The following is an 18,944-nucleotide window of genomic DNA, read 5'->3' as shown; positions in this document are numbered from 1 at the left end:
TATATATATATAGCTGCAAAATGTCAGGTGATTGAGAATTGTAGTTTGTTACATGTAGTCAGCCAATAAGATAGGTTCCATTTAGTAAAAAATGTTTTCATGAGACAAGCTGCAGGTGCCATTAGCTGCTACGTCAGTTTTCCCCTCCCACTCATTACCATCATGTATTCAGACAGCTGGTAGAACTGTTGGCTGAGCGGTCTGTAGCATTGTGCTTTCTGTCAGAAACCAGAAAACTCAGGAAAAGAGCACATAATTATAGGCTTGTCAGTCACCCTACCATTCCTTGGAATGTTATGGGGGGGCAGAGTTTGTGGGTCAGACTTCTTGAAATCTGAATGTTAATAATATTTTACAAGAGCAGCAGAAGGCTTCATGTAGTGGAGCTGTTGTCTGCTCAAGTTGATGGTGTTCCATGACTGGATGAGCACCAGGATAAACAAAATAAAATGTAGTGCATTTCAGCAAGACCTTTTGACAGCTTGCCTCACATGAGATGGACAGGGAAGCCAAACAGCTCGACACTACAGGCCAGGGTTCTTAGATGGATTTTTGTGATTGGCTGTAGAAGAGGAATATGGTAGGAGTTGGGCACCAGCTGTCATGAAGCTGCTCTAAATAGGGTAGGTCTAAGGTCCAAGCTAGGGATGGTCCTTTTCAAGATTTGTGTGCTGGACTTGATATAGGGTTTGAAGAGAAGAAGTCCGCTTGCTTACTGACCACTGCAAGACGGAAGTGTGTTTGGGTGCTAACATAGACTAGGATTCGGTATAAGCTTGAAACATCATTTAGATGGGGAATCTGGGGGGGGGGTCACATGTATATGTTGCATGTGATCTTCTGACATATGAAAGAGGCTGAGTCATGCAGTTCAGTGCATGTGTGCTGTGATAAAAGCTTTGGAATAAGAAGTTGAAGAGATGGATTTAAGGAGCCATCTTTTCACTATTGTTAAGACAACATCTAAAATGTGTTGTACTAGTCTGGAGAACATTCATGAAGAAGGAGGGTGTTATGCTGAAGGAGAATCTGCAAAGCTTGACTCTTTCCATCTCCATTTGCTTACTGTGTGGCTCTGGGCAAGTCACTTAACCAGACAGTGCTCCCCTGTTGCCTCTGAAAAGGAACCCTGTCCAGTGAGCTTATCCAGTTAACAAACAGATTAAAAAAATAGTAGTGGGGATGGTAGGAGCTGGAGTACATGGTGATAGTGTTAATACTTTGTACATGTAAAGTGGAAGAAGACAAGGGAGTGGATGATCTGTGGTAGGGTGATCACTGGTGTGCCACGAAGCTGCTGAGAATTTGTGTAGACGGACAGAAGGGGACATGCATGGCAGCTTTGAAAGAGCTTGGGCTTGATTTTTGTTGGATTCCTTGTAAGTATTAATGGAGGAAATTGTACAGTGACAGCTCAGTGGAAGAGGACCAAGACATTCAGGCTAGGTTAGTGGACAATTATCTTCTTTCCTTGGAATGTTCGTATTATGTAATTGGAATGTTCATATTGTTATGTAATTGGAATGTTCGTATTATGTAATTGCGTACAGTGAAAGATTGCATAGGGATAAGCTGTTTTTTTCGCATTCTTCCTCTGCTTTGTGTGTGTGTGTTTAAACACTTGACCAGTGACCCCTTGGATCATAAAACATACTAAGTATACCACTGTGGAATGTGACTGCCAAATTTAGTTATGAATGCAATGACTTGTTCAACAAGATGAGGATTGTCCTCTTGTTGTTTATTTTTTAATTAGCGCTGATTTTGCAAGGCATTTTGTTAGATTATTTTGCTGCTAAAGAGTTGGATCTATGTTACATAATGGAACATCCACATTGTTGAATGTATCATCTCATCGACAATGCAGGCTGTCAAACCCTTCTGACTGAGATCATGTTACAGTAGGGATCAGGAAATTTTCCCTTTTCCCCTCTGTAGTGCAATCTTGGAGTTTGTATATATAATTAGCGGGGGTGGAGTGGAATGCAGGGCACAGCTTCCCACATGGAGGGGGTGTTGATGGACTGCATTGTCAATGAGATGATGTTCAACAATGTGGTCATTTCATTATTTGACACAGACCCAAATAGTTTGGCTTACTCATTCACATTTTGGTTCTCTAGTACTGCTCACTGTTTCATTTTGCTAGCAGTGCACTTTTCCTGTTTAATGATGTTGCACCTTGTGAAGTTAGAGGGGCAGTTGGCTGTAAAACGGCAGAAGTCAAAGATGCATACTGGTTTAATAAAGGGGCTAAGAAATGTGTAATCTATTAATCAAATACCAAAGTTTTCAAGACGTATCCAGTTAAAATTGTACTTGTTATGTATCTAACTTATATCTTTTACTGATCTCGTTTGTCTAGGGAATGGTCCAGGTCAGCTCTATACATATCCAGCACGATGCTGGCGTAAAAAACGGCGGTTACACCCACCAGAAGACCCCAGGTTACACATCCTTGATATCAAACCCGGTGAGTGATCATATGTGATAAATGCTCTATTTAAAATGATTTGGAGGTTTCTGCTATATACCGAACCATGTGACCGAATAACAAAGTCCTGTTATATAATGAACCATGTGACTGAATTACAAAGTTCTTTATTTACTGTTAAGCAAGTTGAGTATATTTTTAGATTTTTGATGCACGTTTATGTAAAACTGAGTTTTATACTAGGCTGCTAGAAGGCTGTTCTGCTGATGTAGGGAGTTCACTTGCATTATTAGTAGACCAAATGTTTGTCAAGTCAGCTATCACCTTGCGTGTTTCTCCCTCTGTTGATGGGAAAACACCAACAGAAGGAAATGGTATTTGGCATTATTTGTTAACGACGCAATCCCCATTGTACATTGAGGACTTATTACTATTCCAAAATGTGCACGCTTATTGGACAAAACCAGTCAACGTGCTAGTTGCAGATTGTGCGATACCTACAGAAAGATGCTCCATTACTTCACTTTCTCTGTTACTATCGGAGAATTTAAAGTCTGAAAAATAAACTTTTTTGTTACAGTAAACTGCTCTAAGACTCCGCCATTACAACAGGAACAATTCAGATTATCAGCAGCCCCTCCTAATCAACATGTTGCTAAATTTTCATCTCTGGAAAGTGGCAAAAGCAAACTAGACCTTGGGCAACTGTAACTATTAAAACAAATAACTATGGATGCCCAGTTCCTGTCCATGCAACCTAGAGGGAAACAAATCAACTCTGGCAGCTGTAACTATTTAAATAAATAAATAGTAGCAGCCCAGTCCCCTTCTCTGTAACTGGAGAAAACCTAATACATTTAAAGAGAAAGGTGTTTTTCCACCGTTCAGCAATCATGAAACTCTGATGTTACATGCATGATGCATTATTGACTAATTCTAATCCTTGGTGATTTAGCAGGAACTTTTCAAAGAGGGAAAAGGCAAACTAGGAGGCAAAGTCAGGCACAGTGCAGAGCTTTGGTGGTGGTGGGGGTCAGTTGTCTCCATTTCCTATGGTGTCTGGCTTGTGGAGACCTAAATCATAATCTTGAAGAAAAAAAAAAGGGAAGACACTGGGATTTACAGGCTTAGAGAATGCCCAAGACTACAAAAAGCTGGCAGAATAACACTAAAGTGTGTTTATATAATTACATTATTTAGGAAAAATAGCAGTTTTTTCTTAAATGTCATTGTATAATAGCAATAATCCACTCCTAAGTGTGGGTAACGCAGGGTTTGCCCAACTGTTAATCATTTGGTCTTCACTCTTGTGATCAAATATTCCCACCTTGGGTAAGTGCTGCTTTAACCACAACCAGTTGTGGATTAGTGCTAAAATGTAGACTTGTGTTTAGTTCTATATCATATCTACGTGCGATTGAAGTATTTTTTTCCAGACAGGATGTCCAGTTTTCCCATGCAGCAGTATCATAACATAGTTTACAGAATTTGGGAAGGCTGATGTAGAAAGCTCCCTAGCCTAGCAGTGTGATGACCAACAGAATTTGCGAAGGCTGATGTAGAAAGCTCCCCAGCCTAGCAGTGTGACGATCACTTTGAACACAAGCACTTGCACGCTCATACTAGGCCTTTTGGAAAGAAGAATTGCATTGTTACCTGATGAGCAGTGACAAAAAGATCTAAATTTAGCATAAGAGAAGAAGCAAAATTGTTTAAAAAAGCAGCTGACAGTGTTGCATGCTAGCCAATTCTTCTGGATGTTTCCAGTCTTGTGTGATGGTATTTGTTGCAGAGCAAAGGCCTGAAGACTTTCCAAACAGTTTTTGAAGTTATGTGCATTATGAAAATAATGTCTTCAATGTTAAAGCCACTTGAAGTTTATCTTCTAGTGCTTTGGATGTTTGAAAGTTTACATGTTACAAAGGTCTGTCTTGTATCAAATTCATGCCGTTATAATAAGCACGTTAGTATGTTTTTGAGTAGGGCAAGAGATACTGAGCTCCATTTTAAGAGATCTATTAATTATCTTCTTTTTAGGAGGGATTATCTGAAACTTTGTGCAAATCTTTATTTATACAGTAACTCTGAAAGGTTGCCTTCAGACACTGTTTCAGATTGCACAGCCTTGAGAAAATAATATGCCCTTTTCCCTGAGAATTTGACCCTAGAGGGAGAATACTTTGGCAAAGGAAATGGGAGAGGGCACAGGCCAACTTCCCCCCCTTTTAAAAAATTATTTTTAAGTCAGACTTGCAATGATTAGCCTGTCCCCAACAACCCCCTCCTTTTTTTTTTTTTTGCAAAGGAACCAAACTTGTTTGAACAGGAATAACAGACAAAATAAATTCCTACAGAGGAAAAACATAGTTACAAAATCTGTTCTATTTACATTTACATGCACATAAAGGTGCATCTCTTTTAACATATCCTTTCCGCTGTCAGCCATTAACACTTTCTGGTTCCCTATGTTCCACCCAGAATTGTTCTGAAACAGCCACCCATCACTAAAAAAACTTATTGGACAACTGGCTGTGTTTCTGCACTGCACCACAGTAGTATATAAATAGTGCTTATAAACAATTTCCCCTCCCATATACAGCTAAACTCCTTATATCCTATATATTCCCATAATTTCCCTATCCCTAACTCACCTAACATCTCTGTCTCTGTACCTTTTCTTCATATTCCACTGCTTGCCAATATTCTCGATGAAACATGCAAAAATACAACTTCTTCCACAAACCGAGTTTACTTCTGAAAACTCCATTTTTGCAGTAATGAAATGACATCCTAACATATCCTTAAACACATCTCTCTAGTAACTGTATACATTCAATTTCAGTGTATACTATGCTTGACATTTCAACTGTAGATCCTAAACTGTACAAAAAAAATTAATGTACACACACATATATATATATATATATATATATATATATGATTCACAATGAAAAATACCACAGCATTTTTAATGTATGTATGTGAAATGAATATCTCATGTAGTTTCTAATTGTAAAGACTGTACAGCTTTTTTTCTCCTTGTACAATGAAGAACTCCCATTGTGTTACTTTATGTACGTATTTTGCACTGTTCTGTGTACTTTTATCTGAATTAAGTGTGGAGCTTTTTTCCCCAGGCCTCCACTGAAAATTAGGTCAATCCCAGTTTGACTTTCCTGGTAAATAAATATATGTCTGTCTCTAACACAGAATCCAGCTGGGTAGGGATACATTCAGCATAAACAGGAATAATTTAATGTTCATTCTTATTGCGTACACCCTGTTCAGATCAAACATCTTACTACTATAGTGGTGCATTAAACTTAATATCGTACACCAATCTGGGTAAAAAAAAAAAAAATACTCCACGTATATAGCTGTAAGTGCTACAATATCTCAAACAGTCCAGAAAGATACCCTTCCCCCATAGTATAACTGAAGTCAATTATGTTGCTTAAATTGCTTACAAATATTGCTGCCAACAGCACAGCACACCCAAAAGATACCCTTTGGAAAAACAAAAGTTGTGCTTCACCCCATCAACTACAACCCACCATTATAAATGTATATGTGAAAAAAAAAATCCCTTAATTTGGTCATAAGCAATCTTTTGAGTGGAAGGTTGCTCCCATGGCAACAAAATAGAGAAAAAAAGAACCCCTCTAGTTCACTTCCCCACTCCAGCCTTTCAGACGGTCGATAGTGTTCATTGTTCCAACATTTAAATGTTACTCAGTCTATTTGTAAATTCAGTCAAGTTTGCATCAACATGCCCTTATCAGTTAGTTAGAGAATATAAAGCATATTATAACCTAATATTGTAACATTGTAACAGTACACCCTAATAAGCATTAACATGGTAATTTAATGTACTTAAACACATTTTCATGAAAGGAATCCAGCCCCTGGGAACCATAAATCAGCTTTACTGGTAAATGTGTAATAGAAATGTATATACAGCATTAGCATCAATGCAGGTGAACATGTGGGAAAAGTACCACCCTGTTTGTAGCACTGACAAACCAATAATCAACAAGCTGTAGCAAATGATAGCAGTAATGCACCTTGCTGTAATAACAATAACTGGCTAGTATGAACATTTACAAAGTCATGCAAACAAATGTATCTTTTTACAGTTCTGTTTTGAGGCATGCACCTCATAATTTGCTTAAAATGTTATTCTCCTGATATGTAAATTGTTACATGAACATACATTTATTACATGGGATGAAAGTCACACATTTATAAAAAGTCCATAATAAAATATAGCATGTGTGTGAAAATGTAACAGATGTAACATGTATGTGTAAAATATAGCAAATATGTGTGAAATGTACTTGCAAGTCATAAAGATAGTGATTTACAGTTGCAAGTCCATAAGGTTTAGACAATTTGCATTATTTCTGGTGTGGGTCTTAAAATACTCCACTGGTGTGCACTTCCAAGTTAGGAGCCTTGAAGGTGACAAAAGCTTCTTGAAAGCTTTTCACTCTTCAGACATATGCTGATAAGTTGAGGAGATTTTCCATCTGGGCAGAGGAGTATTCAGTGACAACTCATTTGAGTTGAATTGCATGATATTATCAAGTACCTTTTTGATTTGGGCCTGAGTTATTCCATAGTTGTGGTTGCATATCTTCTTGGGAACTGAACTTTTCGATTGATAGGCTTTCACATCCTTTCTTTGAGCTGACTATTTTGCCAGCTATTAAATTTGTCTTAGTAGATCTTGTTATGTTCGGCAATCAGCTCTGTTCCCAGGACTACCAAACTACAGGTGCTTATCCGAAGGGAACCCTGTCTGGTCATGCGCAAAGATCAGATGTCTTTAAGAAGTGACTCATGTTACATCTGGAAGGTGGTTCCCTTCCTCCATATTCAGACCTTTATCCATTTCTGGGTCACAAGGAGCTGAATTCTATCCCAGCAAGCAGTAGGAATAAAACATGAAGTAATCCCTGGATGGGACATCAGTCCATTTCACAGCAAACACACACACACACAGACACACAAGACACAGAGACGCACACACACACACACACACACACACACACACACACACACACACAAATGCAAACAGACACACACACGCACACAGAGACAGACACACACACGCACACAGAGACAGACACACACACGCACACAGAGGCACACACACACACACACACACACACACACACACACACACACACACACACACACACACACACACACACACAGACACGCGCACACAATTTACCTACTTGCATACTGTTGGGATATGTGTAGAAGCTGAACATTCCACAAAACTCCTTTACAGTTGTGTGGAAAATTTGTTGACACTGCACATGAGGCACCTTAGCTGTGAACCAAACATCACAGCCAGTGTACAACTGCAATTCTGACTTCTCTGTTGTCCTTAAAACATTTCATTCATTTCCATATTTACTTTGCTGGGGCAGAATCCCCCGCAGAAACTGCCAGTCACTGGAAAATCTGAAAACTGCTACTTAGGAACTGGCTTTTGCCCCTGGTGAGAGGAGTATGGAGACATTGATTCATGACCGTTTCTGATTGGGCAGTATATGTGGGACATTTCTGATTGATCTGGCTTTGGACCATTGTGCAGCTTTCCTCTCTCTTGCACTGAATTGCTGCATGAACTATTCGGGTGTCTAACATGAGAAACAACAACTTACAGATCCACATAGTATATGGGATGAGACTGCTGATTGCCAAAGAACCTTTTACCTGCTCCGTAAGATCAGTGCTAATGTTTAGCTTCTGGACAGTGAAGGAGCAAAAGGGACATTGATTTTTAGCTCAGTGTAGCTGTGGTAAGACCAGAACTAGTTTTAGCCCAGTAGTATCCAATAGACGAATCATCACTATGCAACACCTTCGGTGGTGCAGCGGTAGCATTGTTGCCTCACAACAAGAGGTTCTTCCGTTCGATTCTCAGCTGGAGTGCAGGGAGTGCCTTCTGTGTGGAGTTTGTATGTCCTCCCGTGGGTCGAGTAGCATTTCGAAAGACATGCGTGACTGGGCGTGCTTTAGTTGAAGGTTTGGCGTCGAGCTGGCAACTTGGCAATGTGAAAATCTACTGCCAATCATTAGCGGACCGGAGTTCCGCTGTGCCGACCCCTAACTGGGAAAAGCCAAAAGACAACAACAACAACATTGAATTATCACTTCATTTATCATTGTTGGCTAATGTAGTGAGTGGATAAATTAAGTTTATTGGCAGTGGCGGCTGGTGACTTCAAATCATAGGGGGGCTGCAGGAGACAGCTGGATGGGTGTGGCCAACAAGACGGGGTGTGGCCAACAAGATGGGGTGTGGCCAACAAGACGGGGTGGCTATGGTGCAATGGGATCAATGCTTCACATACTTCTTTACATGAAGTAAATGCTCAGTCAGTATGGCACATGCTGAATAGTCTACACAGCACACATTATTACATACACACACATTGGTTTGAACACTTACCTCTGCGGTATACTGCAAACAGTAGTTCATACTCAGTTTCTGCACCTGAGGAGAAGCTGTCGTGCACCTTAGAAGCTGTGGTCTGGAACACATCAGGTCATACTGATTTCTCCCACCCCTTTTCATGGAGGCTCAAAGGGACAGTTTTAAGTTTCCCAAAGCAAATAATATTCACATGACCCCCAGCTGGTTCCAAATAGGTGCTTGCAGTCTTTCAGTTGTTCCAGTTAGGGGTTTGCCACATCAGATCTGTTTCCATTGGTTCCTGTCCTCTGCATCTTGCTCTCTCACCACATCACTTCCTGTACCACATCCATAAATCTAATTACAAGTCCTTCCTTTTTTCTTCCCTGGCAGCTCCATCCTTAGCATCCTTCTCCCAATATACCTAGTAGCATATACCTAGTAGCATCCCTCCTCAGCACATGTCCAAATCACACTACCTTTGGGCATGCCTTCCCCTTCTTCTAGAGCCAACAGTAGCCTCCCCCCAATTTCTGCCTTCCCCCTCTTCTAGAGCCAACAGTACCCTCCCCCCAATTTCTGCCAGCACCCTTTTGGTAAAGAGTAGTACTGGTGGTGGTGATTGTTAACTTGGGGCTCGACCAATCCTGTAACAAAATCTGTATTGCCCCACAATTTTGTCAGGAGGTTATATGTGGTGATGCCCAGGCTTCCTGATATAACCCTCCCCATTTATCCGGGCTTGGGACCGGCACAAAGAAATGCACTGGCTTGTGCATCCCCAGTGGCTGGGTTACACAAGTGCTTGTAGCACTAGTATAGTACCAAATAAGTGCCTCTTGTGTTCTTCTGTATGGTGTTCCGTTTCCTGTATGGTGTTCCGTTTCCTGTATGGTGTTCCGTTTCCATTACTTATAGATGAAGTCCATTCGTCTCTCTTTATTTTGTGCAAAATAATCAATAACCCTCTGGTTGAAGTTGGGTATACTCTGCATTAACTCCTTTCCTATGGAAAGCATAGCCAAAGCATTTAATCTGTCTTGCCCCATTGTAGAACGAAGAAATGTTTTAATCCTTTTCAGTGTTGAGAAACACCTTTCTGCCTCAGCAGTTGACATTGGTGTGGTGGCTATAATTAACAACACTTCGTAAGTCTGTGAAAACACACGGGTTAAGGAGTTGTCCAACAAGAATTTTAACATCTTGACTGCACTGCCAGCTGCTTTAAAGTCTTCACGTTGATACACCACTCCAAGTTCTGTTCTAAGTTGTCCCCTCATCAGGAATGGATAGCTGTCCATTGTTCCTGTGAACAGATTTTCTGGAAACTCTCATGTATGTTGAAAACTTTCCAGGCAGAAGTAACTGAGAAGCTTGAAGATGGCCAGTTTGTTGAAATCGTGATGTTGCCTGGAACCTTATGACATCACACACTTCCTTTGCAGCAATTGACAAGGTCTCATGCAGTGGTCGGGAAGCTGATGGCCCTCGTCTACGTTTTGACCGGATGTTCTCTGTATGTAGGTACTGTTCTGCAATACCATCGATACCCGATCTGACAGTGTCAATTGCATCCAAAAATGTACGAACATCCTTTTCAACAGCAGTTGCATCTGTGGTACGACACTGAAGTTGCCTGTACAGAACATCAACATGGGGCATTATACAATGGAAGACAGCAAGCCAAAATTTAAATTGGTCATCTGCAATTGATTGCAGTAGCCCATTTGCTTCCAGTACTGTTGCTGCACCAGATGTAGGATTCCTGCTCAAATAATCAAAGCACTCTTCCAGCGACTCCAAGTTCTCGTACACTGCATTTACAGTACGGATGTTAAAATTCCACCGTGTTCCTGACACTCTTGGCATGTGTCGTGATACTATATTATCCAGAGCAGCTTGTCTTTGAGCTGAACGACTGAAAAAGGCTGGAATTCCACCAAGTGTTACAAAAAATATCCTTGCCTCAGTATTCTGTTGTGCGGCTCTTTGCATTACCAGATTAAGTTGGTGGGCATAGCAGTGTACATAGTAGGCATATTTAAACTTTTCTCTTAAGATGGCCTGGACCCCATGCTGAATACCACTCATAACCGATGCACCATCATTTTATTTATTTTATTTTATTTATTTTACATTTGTTATTTTACATTTGTTAACCGGGCTAATCTGGCTGGATACATGTCCATTTTCAGCAGAGGCCCGAGGAGAAAAGCTCCACTATCAGAATAAGACAATACATTTACAAAAACATTTCTAAATTAATACTAACAAAATGTACTGAGACAATATACAGTTTACCTGGACTCATCTGAGTAGGTAACAAACAGAGTTCAGTTAAGCGGCTAAGGAGATAAGCTCCAGCATCTAAAATACAAAGTTAAGTTAAGAGACATCAATAGTCAAGTTAAAAAATTTTATCGTTAGTCAGTAGTCATGATATCAGATTAGGAAATTTGCAGAAGCAAGAAATCTGTTGTTATCAAGTGTTAAAAGAGCAGGTTTGGCAGTTTAACAGGTAATTAAGTAGTTAAAGATGAGGAAAAGGGGAAAAAAAAGGTAGACAGAAAGTGGGGATAGAATATAATTTGATTGGAAAAAAGTATTATGAGTTTGGTAAAGGGTGGGAGTGTCCAGTTGGAAAAAGGAGAGGGTGGAAACAGGATAGTGATGAAATGCCAAGGTAGCAGGATTATAGGAGGTCAGCTAAAGGTAGAAAGATATGGAAAGAAGATGGCTAGAAGGGGAGGTAAGCAAAAAATTGAGGGATAAAAGAGTGAAGGTCCAGTAAAGGGGGCTGATGAAGTCAGTCTAAGTTAGAACGGAAGTGGAAAGAAATACACAAGTAGCAGACTGGAGAGAGTAATAAAGAGTGCTGAGCTCAGTCAGGATTGGAGCAGGGACATAGCCAGTGAATTAGTAGGTGAGTTTTTATCTGTTTTTTGAAAAGGTGACATGAGGTTAGGGAGGTCAGTTCTGTGGGAAGTTTATTCCAGTAAGAACCGATAGTGTTTGCAAATAGGGAATCACCTGATTTGTTATGAGATTTCAAAGTAGTAACTAGTAGCTTGTTGGCTGATCTAAGTGTCGTGAGATTTTTATAAGGTGTGATGAGTTTATTTAGTATGGGTATATTGGAGGGGTAATGAAGAATTTTAAAAGTGATGATCAGTTGTTGTAGGAGTATTAGGTTTGGGAGTTCTAGCCAGTTTAGTTTCTTTAAGTTAAGACAGTGGTGAGTTTGGAATGGAGAGCCAGTGGCAAATCTGGCTATACTGTGGTAGGCAGTATTCAGTTTCTGAAGATTAGCTTTAGATAAGTTGATAAAGGAGGGAGAGGCGTAAATTAATGTAGAGATAAGGTGAGTTTGGGCGAGGGCTACTCGGGAAGTAGCAGTGAGATAGGGCTTTAGCCTGTATAGGGCACCAATCTTTTATTGACTGTCTTGATAGTTAAATCAATGTGATAGTCAAAATTTAGCTGGTTGTCTATGGTGACGCCTAGCAGTTTAGTGCAGCTGTCAGGTTTGATGACAGTGCCATTACAGGATGTTATTGAAAAAGAGATTGGGGTGGATTTACAGGTTGGGGTAAAGAGTAGTAGTTTGGTTTTTTTGGGATTTAGGAGGAGACAGATATGTTTAAACCATTTTTCTGCTGCAGTGAAGACTACTTGGGTAGCAGAGTGGAGTTCTGCTGGGGAAGAAGCAGAGCAGATGAGAGTGGAATCATCTGCATATTGTATACATGTGGATGTTGGGAGGGAATTGGGCAGATTATTAATGAAAATAGAGAAAAGTAGGGGACCTAGGATGGATCCTTGTGGGACTCCAATAGTAATTGGGAGTTGAGTGGATAAATGGCTGTCCCAAAGGACTGCTTGTTTTCTATTAGTCAAGTATGAGTTGAACCACTGTAATGCTTGTGAATCCAGAGATAGGGATTTTAAGGTATCAAGGAGAAGTTGATGGTTGACCATATCAAATGCTTTTGAGAGGTCCAAGAATAGTGCAGATGAGAACAGGTTGTTATTTGGTTTTATTTATAGTGTCAGAGAAGGAGAGAAGGGCAGTAGTAGTACTGTGGTACGGTCTAAAACCATGTTGAGAGTCTACAAGCAAGTTGTTATTTAAGAGATAATGTAGAAGTTGATGGTGAATGCAGCGTTCCATTATTTTGGATAGAGGAGATAGAAGGGCAATAGGTCTAAAATTGGATAGTTCGTTAGAGTTCCCTCCTTTATGGAGTGGAATAATATGGGAGATTTTCCAGCAGGATGGGATTTTGGATTCTGTTATGGTTCTGTTTATTAAGATGGAAACTGGGTAGGCTATTTCGGTTGCAGCTAGCTGAAGATATTCAGCTGGAAGTTTGTCAGCAGAAGGGGTGCAGGGTTTTAGTTTAGAAAGTAGTTTCCGTATATAGGTTGTTGAGACGGACTCAAGCTTTAGCGTGTGGGTACTGTTTAGAGTGGTGGTAATTTGGAGGGAAGGGGGGGAGTCATGGTGCTTGCAAGTGAGTTGACTGTTTGAGAGAAGAAGTTGTTAAAAGTGTTGGCTATGATGTTAGGTTGGGTTTGTGCTAAGCTAGCTGGGGTAGGTGTTTTGGTGTTGCCTGGGTGGAGTAGTTTATTTATTCCTGACCAGAATGTTTTTGGGTTTTGGTTTTGGTTTTGTTGATATTGAAAGTTGTAGTTTTTTTTATCCAGAATCATAACTCTGAGCAATCACTTTTTCATGCTGGTCTCCCACTACTTCCTTCAACTGTTGTTCTATCACAACAGCAATATGTTGTGCTGTCTGTCCAAGTGGTGTAAAGTATCCCCAAAAACGTTCCACCACCTGTCCATTGACAATGTAATGGAACACAATAGCTATCTGCCACGTCGCAGCAAAATCAGTGGTTTCATCTGCAATTACTGCTATAAAATTTGCAGTACGAATCTTTTTTTATTTCTTCTCTGCATACTGTCAGCATGCAGTCCAGGAGTTCATTCTGAATAGTTTTTGATGTTCCTTTGAAAACAGTTGAAGCTGTCATGTGGTCTAACAACTTCTTATCAAACTGGCCGACTAATTCTACTATTGCCCGGAAGTTTCCTGGATTCTTTGACTCTTCAGACTCATCATGACCTCTGAAAGCTAGTTCTTGTGCACCACACGTCTTCATGCATTCTATTAAAATAGACAGAACATGACGGTTGTCAGCCACTTTCTTGTTGTGTCTTTCTACTGATAACTGGTATCCACTACTTAACTGAGACCGGATATCCACAGTTCCCAACACTGCTAGACTCATTTCATTGTCTAGATGTTTAGCAGACTGTTCATGCCTTCTGGACTTTTCTTCCAGTCTCTTCAGGTCATCCATACCCTTTGATGTCCAGGCTTCCTCTCCACCAAATAACAAACATGGGAAGCAGTACAAGCTGTTTGTTTCCTCATAACCACAGATCCAGGTGTGTTTGTCATACACTGACCTGTTGAAGCTGCGTGTGTATGTTCTTGACCTACTTGTACCTGCAGACTCTATCTTCAGATCAGGTGTGGGTCTTCCAGTCCTCTTGATTCTTAACTTCTCATTAAGAGTCAACTCTTTAAAATTAATAGATTTCAGATAGGCCACTGTAACACTCTGCTCACTCTGTTCACTCATTCTGGTTGTAGTTGAGTTGTTGCAACTCTGAAATGAAGATATTGCAGAAATTATTTAAGTGCCACTGTTGTATACATGTAATGATTTACAGCTTCAGAAACAGCACTCATTTCATTGACAGTGCCACAGCCATGATCTACCAACTATCTGGCTTGGCCTTGCCAGGATTAAAGACTATTAATGCATTTGTGATGCACACACTGTCACAGCTTACATTGTCTTTGCAGGACTAAAAGGGGCAGTCATTCCATTGCCTCCACTATACTTTCTGCATTGATCCTTCCAGCATTAACATATATCTGCTGCACAGAGACTGTAGTCCCACAGCCTGTATGCATATTGCTTACTCCCTCACAGTTTTGCAAAGCCAGAATTACAACACTAAATGGTTATTTCATTCCAACACTGGCGACATGAAAGTCCCCCATCCCAACAGCCTACCAAAAGTACCTGGCTCAAAAACCTCTGAAATCAGAAAGCAAACAGTAATGAACTGCAAATGGCTGCATTAATTTAGTCCATTGCACAGAAATGGTAGTTACAGGTTTGCCCAACAGCAGACTTTACCCAAACAGTCATCTTGCAAAGCCATAACTGACAGTAAACAAGGGCAGTCACCTCAATGAATTCACAAACACCCCCATTACCTAATGAAGTAGCTGCTTTTTACTGGTCAGGATTAAAGTACAAATACTAACAACTGCATTGCATACTTTCATTTTGCTGACAGACTCACTATCACAGCTTGTGTGCATCAGCCAAGTACACATTTAATTTTACTTAACCAGACTTTCTACAATAAAACATGGTTTAACAAAAGTTCCTTGACACCCCCCCACCACCACACACATACAAACTGCCTGCTTATTTAGATTATTCTAATGCAAGCATTCTACCCTAATTGAAAATGTTGTTATGTTTTTCATTTTCTTATAATTATAGCTACTCTCAGACAATATAGGAGTGCAGTAGTAGTAGTGCTAATGACCCACCCCCTAAAAATAATTATTTACACTCAGACGTCTTGTTCTGGGAAAATGTTAAGAGTACAACAAAGAAAACTATAACACTGCAGTGCAAGTTTAAGAGGGAAGCACATCAGTTAACTTAGATAAATGTGTCACTGGACTGCTTGCTGTTGCCAAGTTAACCACTGAATATGATTACAAGTACACTGAAACAAACACATGAAACATTAATCCTCAGGGCCTCAGGGCAGGGTAAACACCTGGACTGCCATAAACCCATAAAAGTCAGCATTTTCTGCATGTTGTAACTACCAATCTATTCAGCCTGTAGACACTCGGTCTCCAACTTCATTTAAGAGTGTGAAATTTTTATAACTTAAAGCCATTTACTTTGTGCTGCTATTTTTGGGGAGGGAATAGAATTCCTAGCCTTCTGATCTTCCAGAATCTAATAAGGGTTATTCTGCTCTTAAGGTAAGAGTCTCTCCACACTATATAATTAATCTGCATCCTTTCTGTAAAGTTGGTGCAATCTGAAGTGGGTCTTGGGGGAGGGCCAAATGAATGTTTAACTACCTCAGACAGTATTGTTTTGCCAGGTGTAGCCTGAAGCCAGTATGATTCACTGGAGTGTATTAATCCATTGTATTAGTCAGTCATTAAAATTTGTTCATTTCCAAGACATTAGCTTAAAATACTTTCAAAATAAAAATACACACACATACATATACACACATATATATATATATATATATATATATATATATATATATATATATATATATATATACATATACATATACATACATACATATATATACATACACACACACGTTACACATATCCAGGTATACACAAGCACCAAAATGAAACATTTCCCAAACACTGACACAGTAATGAATAATTTTCCCCAGTAACCCATTCATTAGTTTGTATTGTGTATTGTATTGTGTATGCACAAGCACTGAAATGACACAAATTATTTTGCCCAGTGGTCACTTCAGCTGTCTGACCATGTATGCACAAGCACTTCCCTGATACATGAATGAATTTCCCCAAGCAAAATCTTCATTACTATGTCCAGGTATACACAAGCACCAAAATTAAACACTTCACAAATACTAACACAGTAATGAATAATTTTCCCAAGTAACCCTTCATTAGTTTGTACTCTGTATGCACAAGCACTAAAATGACACAATAAATTATTTTGCACAGTTTTCACTTCAGCAGTCTGACCATGTAAGCACAAGCACTTCCCTGATACACAAATTCCCTACGCAAAATCTTCATTAATATGTCCAGGTATACACAAGCACTGAAATGAAACATTTCCCTAAAAGAAAAGACCCCTTTCAGTAAAATCTTCATTACTATGTCCAGGTATACACAAGCAATGAAATGAAACATTTCCCTAAAAGAAAAAAGACCCCTTCAGCAAAATCTTCATTACTATGTCCAGGTATACACAAGCACTGAAATGAAACATTTCCTAAAGAAAAAAGACCCCTTCAGTAAAATCTTCATTACTATGTCCAGGTATACACAAGCACTGAAATGAAACATTTCCCTAAAAGAAAAAAGACCCCTTCAGTAAAATCTTCATTACTATGTCCAGGTATACACAAGCACTGAAATGAAACATCTCCCTAAAAGAAAAAAAAAAAAAAAAAGAGACCCCTTCAGTAAAATCTTCATTACTATGTCCAGGTATACACAAGCACTGAAATGAAACATCTCCCTAAAAGAAAAAAAAAGAGACCCCTTCAGTAAAATCTTCATTACTATGTCCAGGTATACACAAGCACTGAAATGAAACATTTCCCTAAAAGAAAAAAGACCCCCTCAGTAAAATCTTCATTACTATGTCCAGGTATACACAAGCACTGCAATGAAACATCTCCCTAAAAGAAAAAAGACCCCTTCAGTAAAATCTTCATTACTATGTCCAGGTATACACAAGCACTGCAATGAAACATCTCCCTAAAAGAAAAAAGACCCTTCAGTAAAATCTTCATTACTATGTCCAGGTATACACAAGCACTGCAATGAAACATCTCCCTAAAAGAAAAAAGACCCCTTCAGTAAAATCTTCATTACTATGTCCAGGTATACACAAGCACTGCAATGAAACATCTCCCTAAAAGAAAAAAGACCCCTTCAGTAAAATCTTCATTACTATGTCCAGGTATACACAAGCACTGAAATGAAACATTTCCCTAAAAGAAAAAAAGGCCCCTTCAGTAAAATCTTCATTACTATGTCCAGGTATACACAAGCACTGAAATGAAACATTTCCCTAAAAGAAAAAAGACCCCTTCAGTAAAATGTCCAATTACAATATACAAAAGCACTAAAATTAAACATTTGCCCATGTGACCCCTTCAATAACATACAAGCACCAAAATGAAACATTCACCCAAGTGACCTCTTCAGAAAAATGCTGAGGTATCCCCAAGCACCAAAATGAAAAGTTTGCCCCTTTCCTTCAATAACATAAAGTACAATACAACACCAAAATCATAAACATTCACCCAAGCGACCACGTCAACATAACTATAAGCATCAAAATGAAACACTTATTACCCAAGCAAGTAAATGTAATAACAGGAACAGGTGTAACACAAGATTAGTCAATAAACTAAATGCATTTGCACTTTGTACTGGTAACTGCAATACATAACACTTCAGCTTAAATAAGTCTAACTTAACTAAATACAGCAGGAAAAAAAGGTCTGGGCAGTTTTTCACTCCTGCTAGCCATCCCAAAAATGCTATCTTGTGAGAAGGAATGAGGGATAATGCACATTTTGGAATATTAATGGGGGGTCATTGCATAATTTTTTTATAACAACCATTCAGATTTCTCTACCTACTGTGTGGTCTTTGGATTGCTGTAAAAAAGATGCTTGTCTCTAGATAATTTAATTGGTTTACAAATTAATCAAAAGCATACATGTGCTGTGAAAGGGCAATGGCAAAGGTTGGCAATATTCTGAAGTGCAGTGTGTAAGATATTCACTTCAGTTCAAAAATGGTGAAGTAATTGTAGCATTCTGAGGGGCACTGGGAAGGCCACATCTGAAGCAGTGTAAGCAGTTCTGAATGGCATCCACAGAAATGGAAATCATTAAATTAACGGTCAAAAACGGTCTTTGACTTCCACATCAGACATAAAAATCACTAGGACACTCCTGCTTAGTGGATGCATCTAACTACTAACTAGTCACCTCCAATGCATGTTATAAAACAAGCAAACCAACTGCCTCATGCACTGTTCTAAAAAGATGGTGGTAATACATCCCTTACACATAAATTAACACACTTTTCTTTTTTGTCCTGTATAAATTAATATCTGGCAATTTCTGACATGCTCATCTTCATCGTCTTTCGCTCTAAGATGTAATTTTGCATTTTTGTTTGCATGGACATGCAATAATAGCAAGAGAGAACAG

At 39.4% G+C, this 18,944-nt stretch overlaps 1 protein-coding gene across 4 annotated transcripts in view; it reads left to right on the top strand.

The window, feature by feature from the left end:
• Window positions 1-18,944, top strand: part of DPF3 (double PHD fingers 3) — a 1,486,280-nt gene that overhangs the window by 547,043 nt on the left and 920,293 nt on the right. For all 4 annotated transcript variants that reach the window (XM_044074663.1, XM_044074664.1, XM_044074665.1 and 1 more), the window contains one exon: window positions 2,366-2,473. In XM_044074663.1, the coding sequence (XP_043930598.1) occupies window positions 2,366-2,473 (108 nt within the window). The remainder of the gene's footprint in view (window positions 1-2,365; window positions 2,474-18,944) is intronic.

The sequence above is a fragment of the Protopterus annectens genome, chromosome 6.part0 (genome assembly GCF_019279795.1).
Source record: "Protopterus annectens isolate FY-2018-M chromosome 6.part0, PAN1.0, whole genome shotgun sequence".
NCBI lineage: Eukaryota > Metazoa > Chordata > Ceratodontiformes > Protopteridae > Protopterus > Protopterus annectens.
The sequence above is the reverse complement of the archived record's forward strand: the minus strand, read 5'-3'. Positions and strand labels throughout refer to the sequence as shown.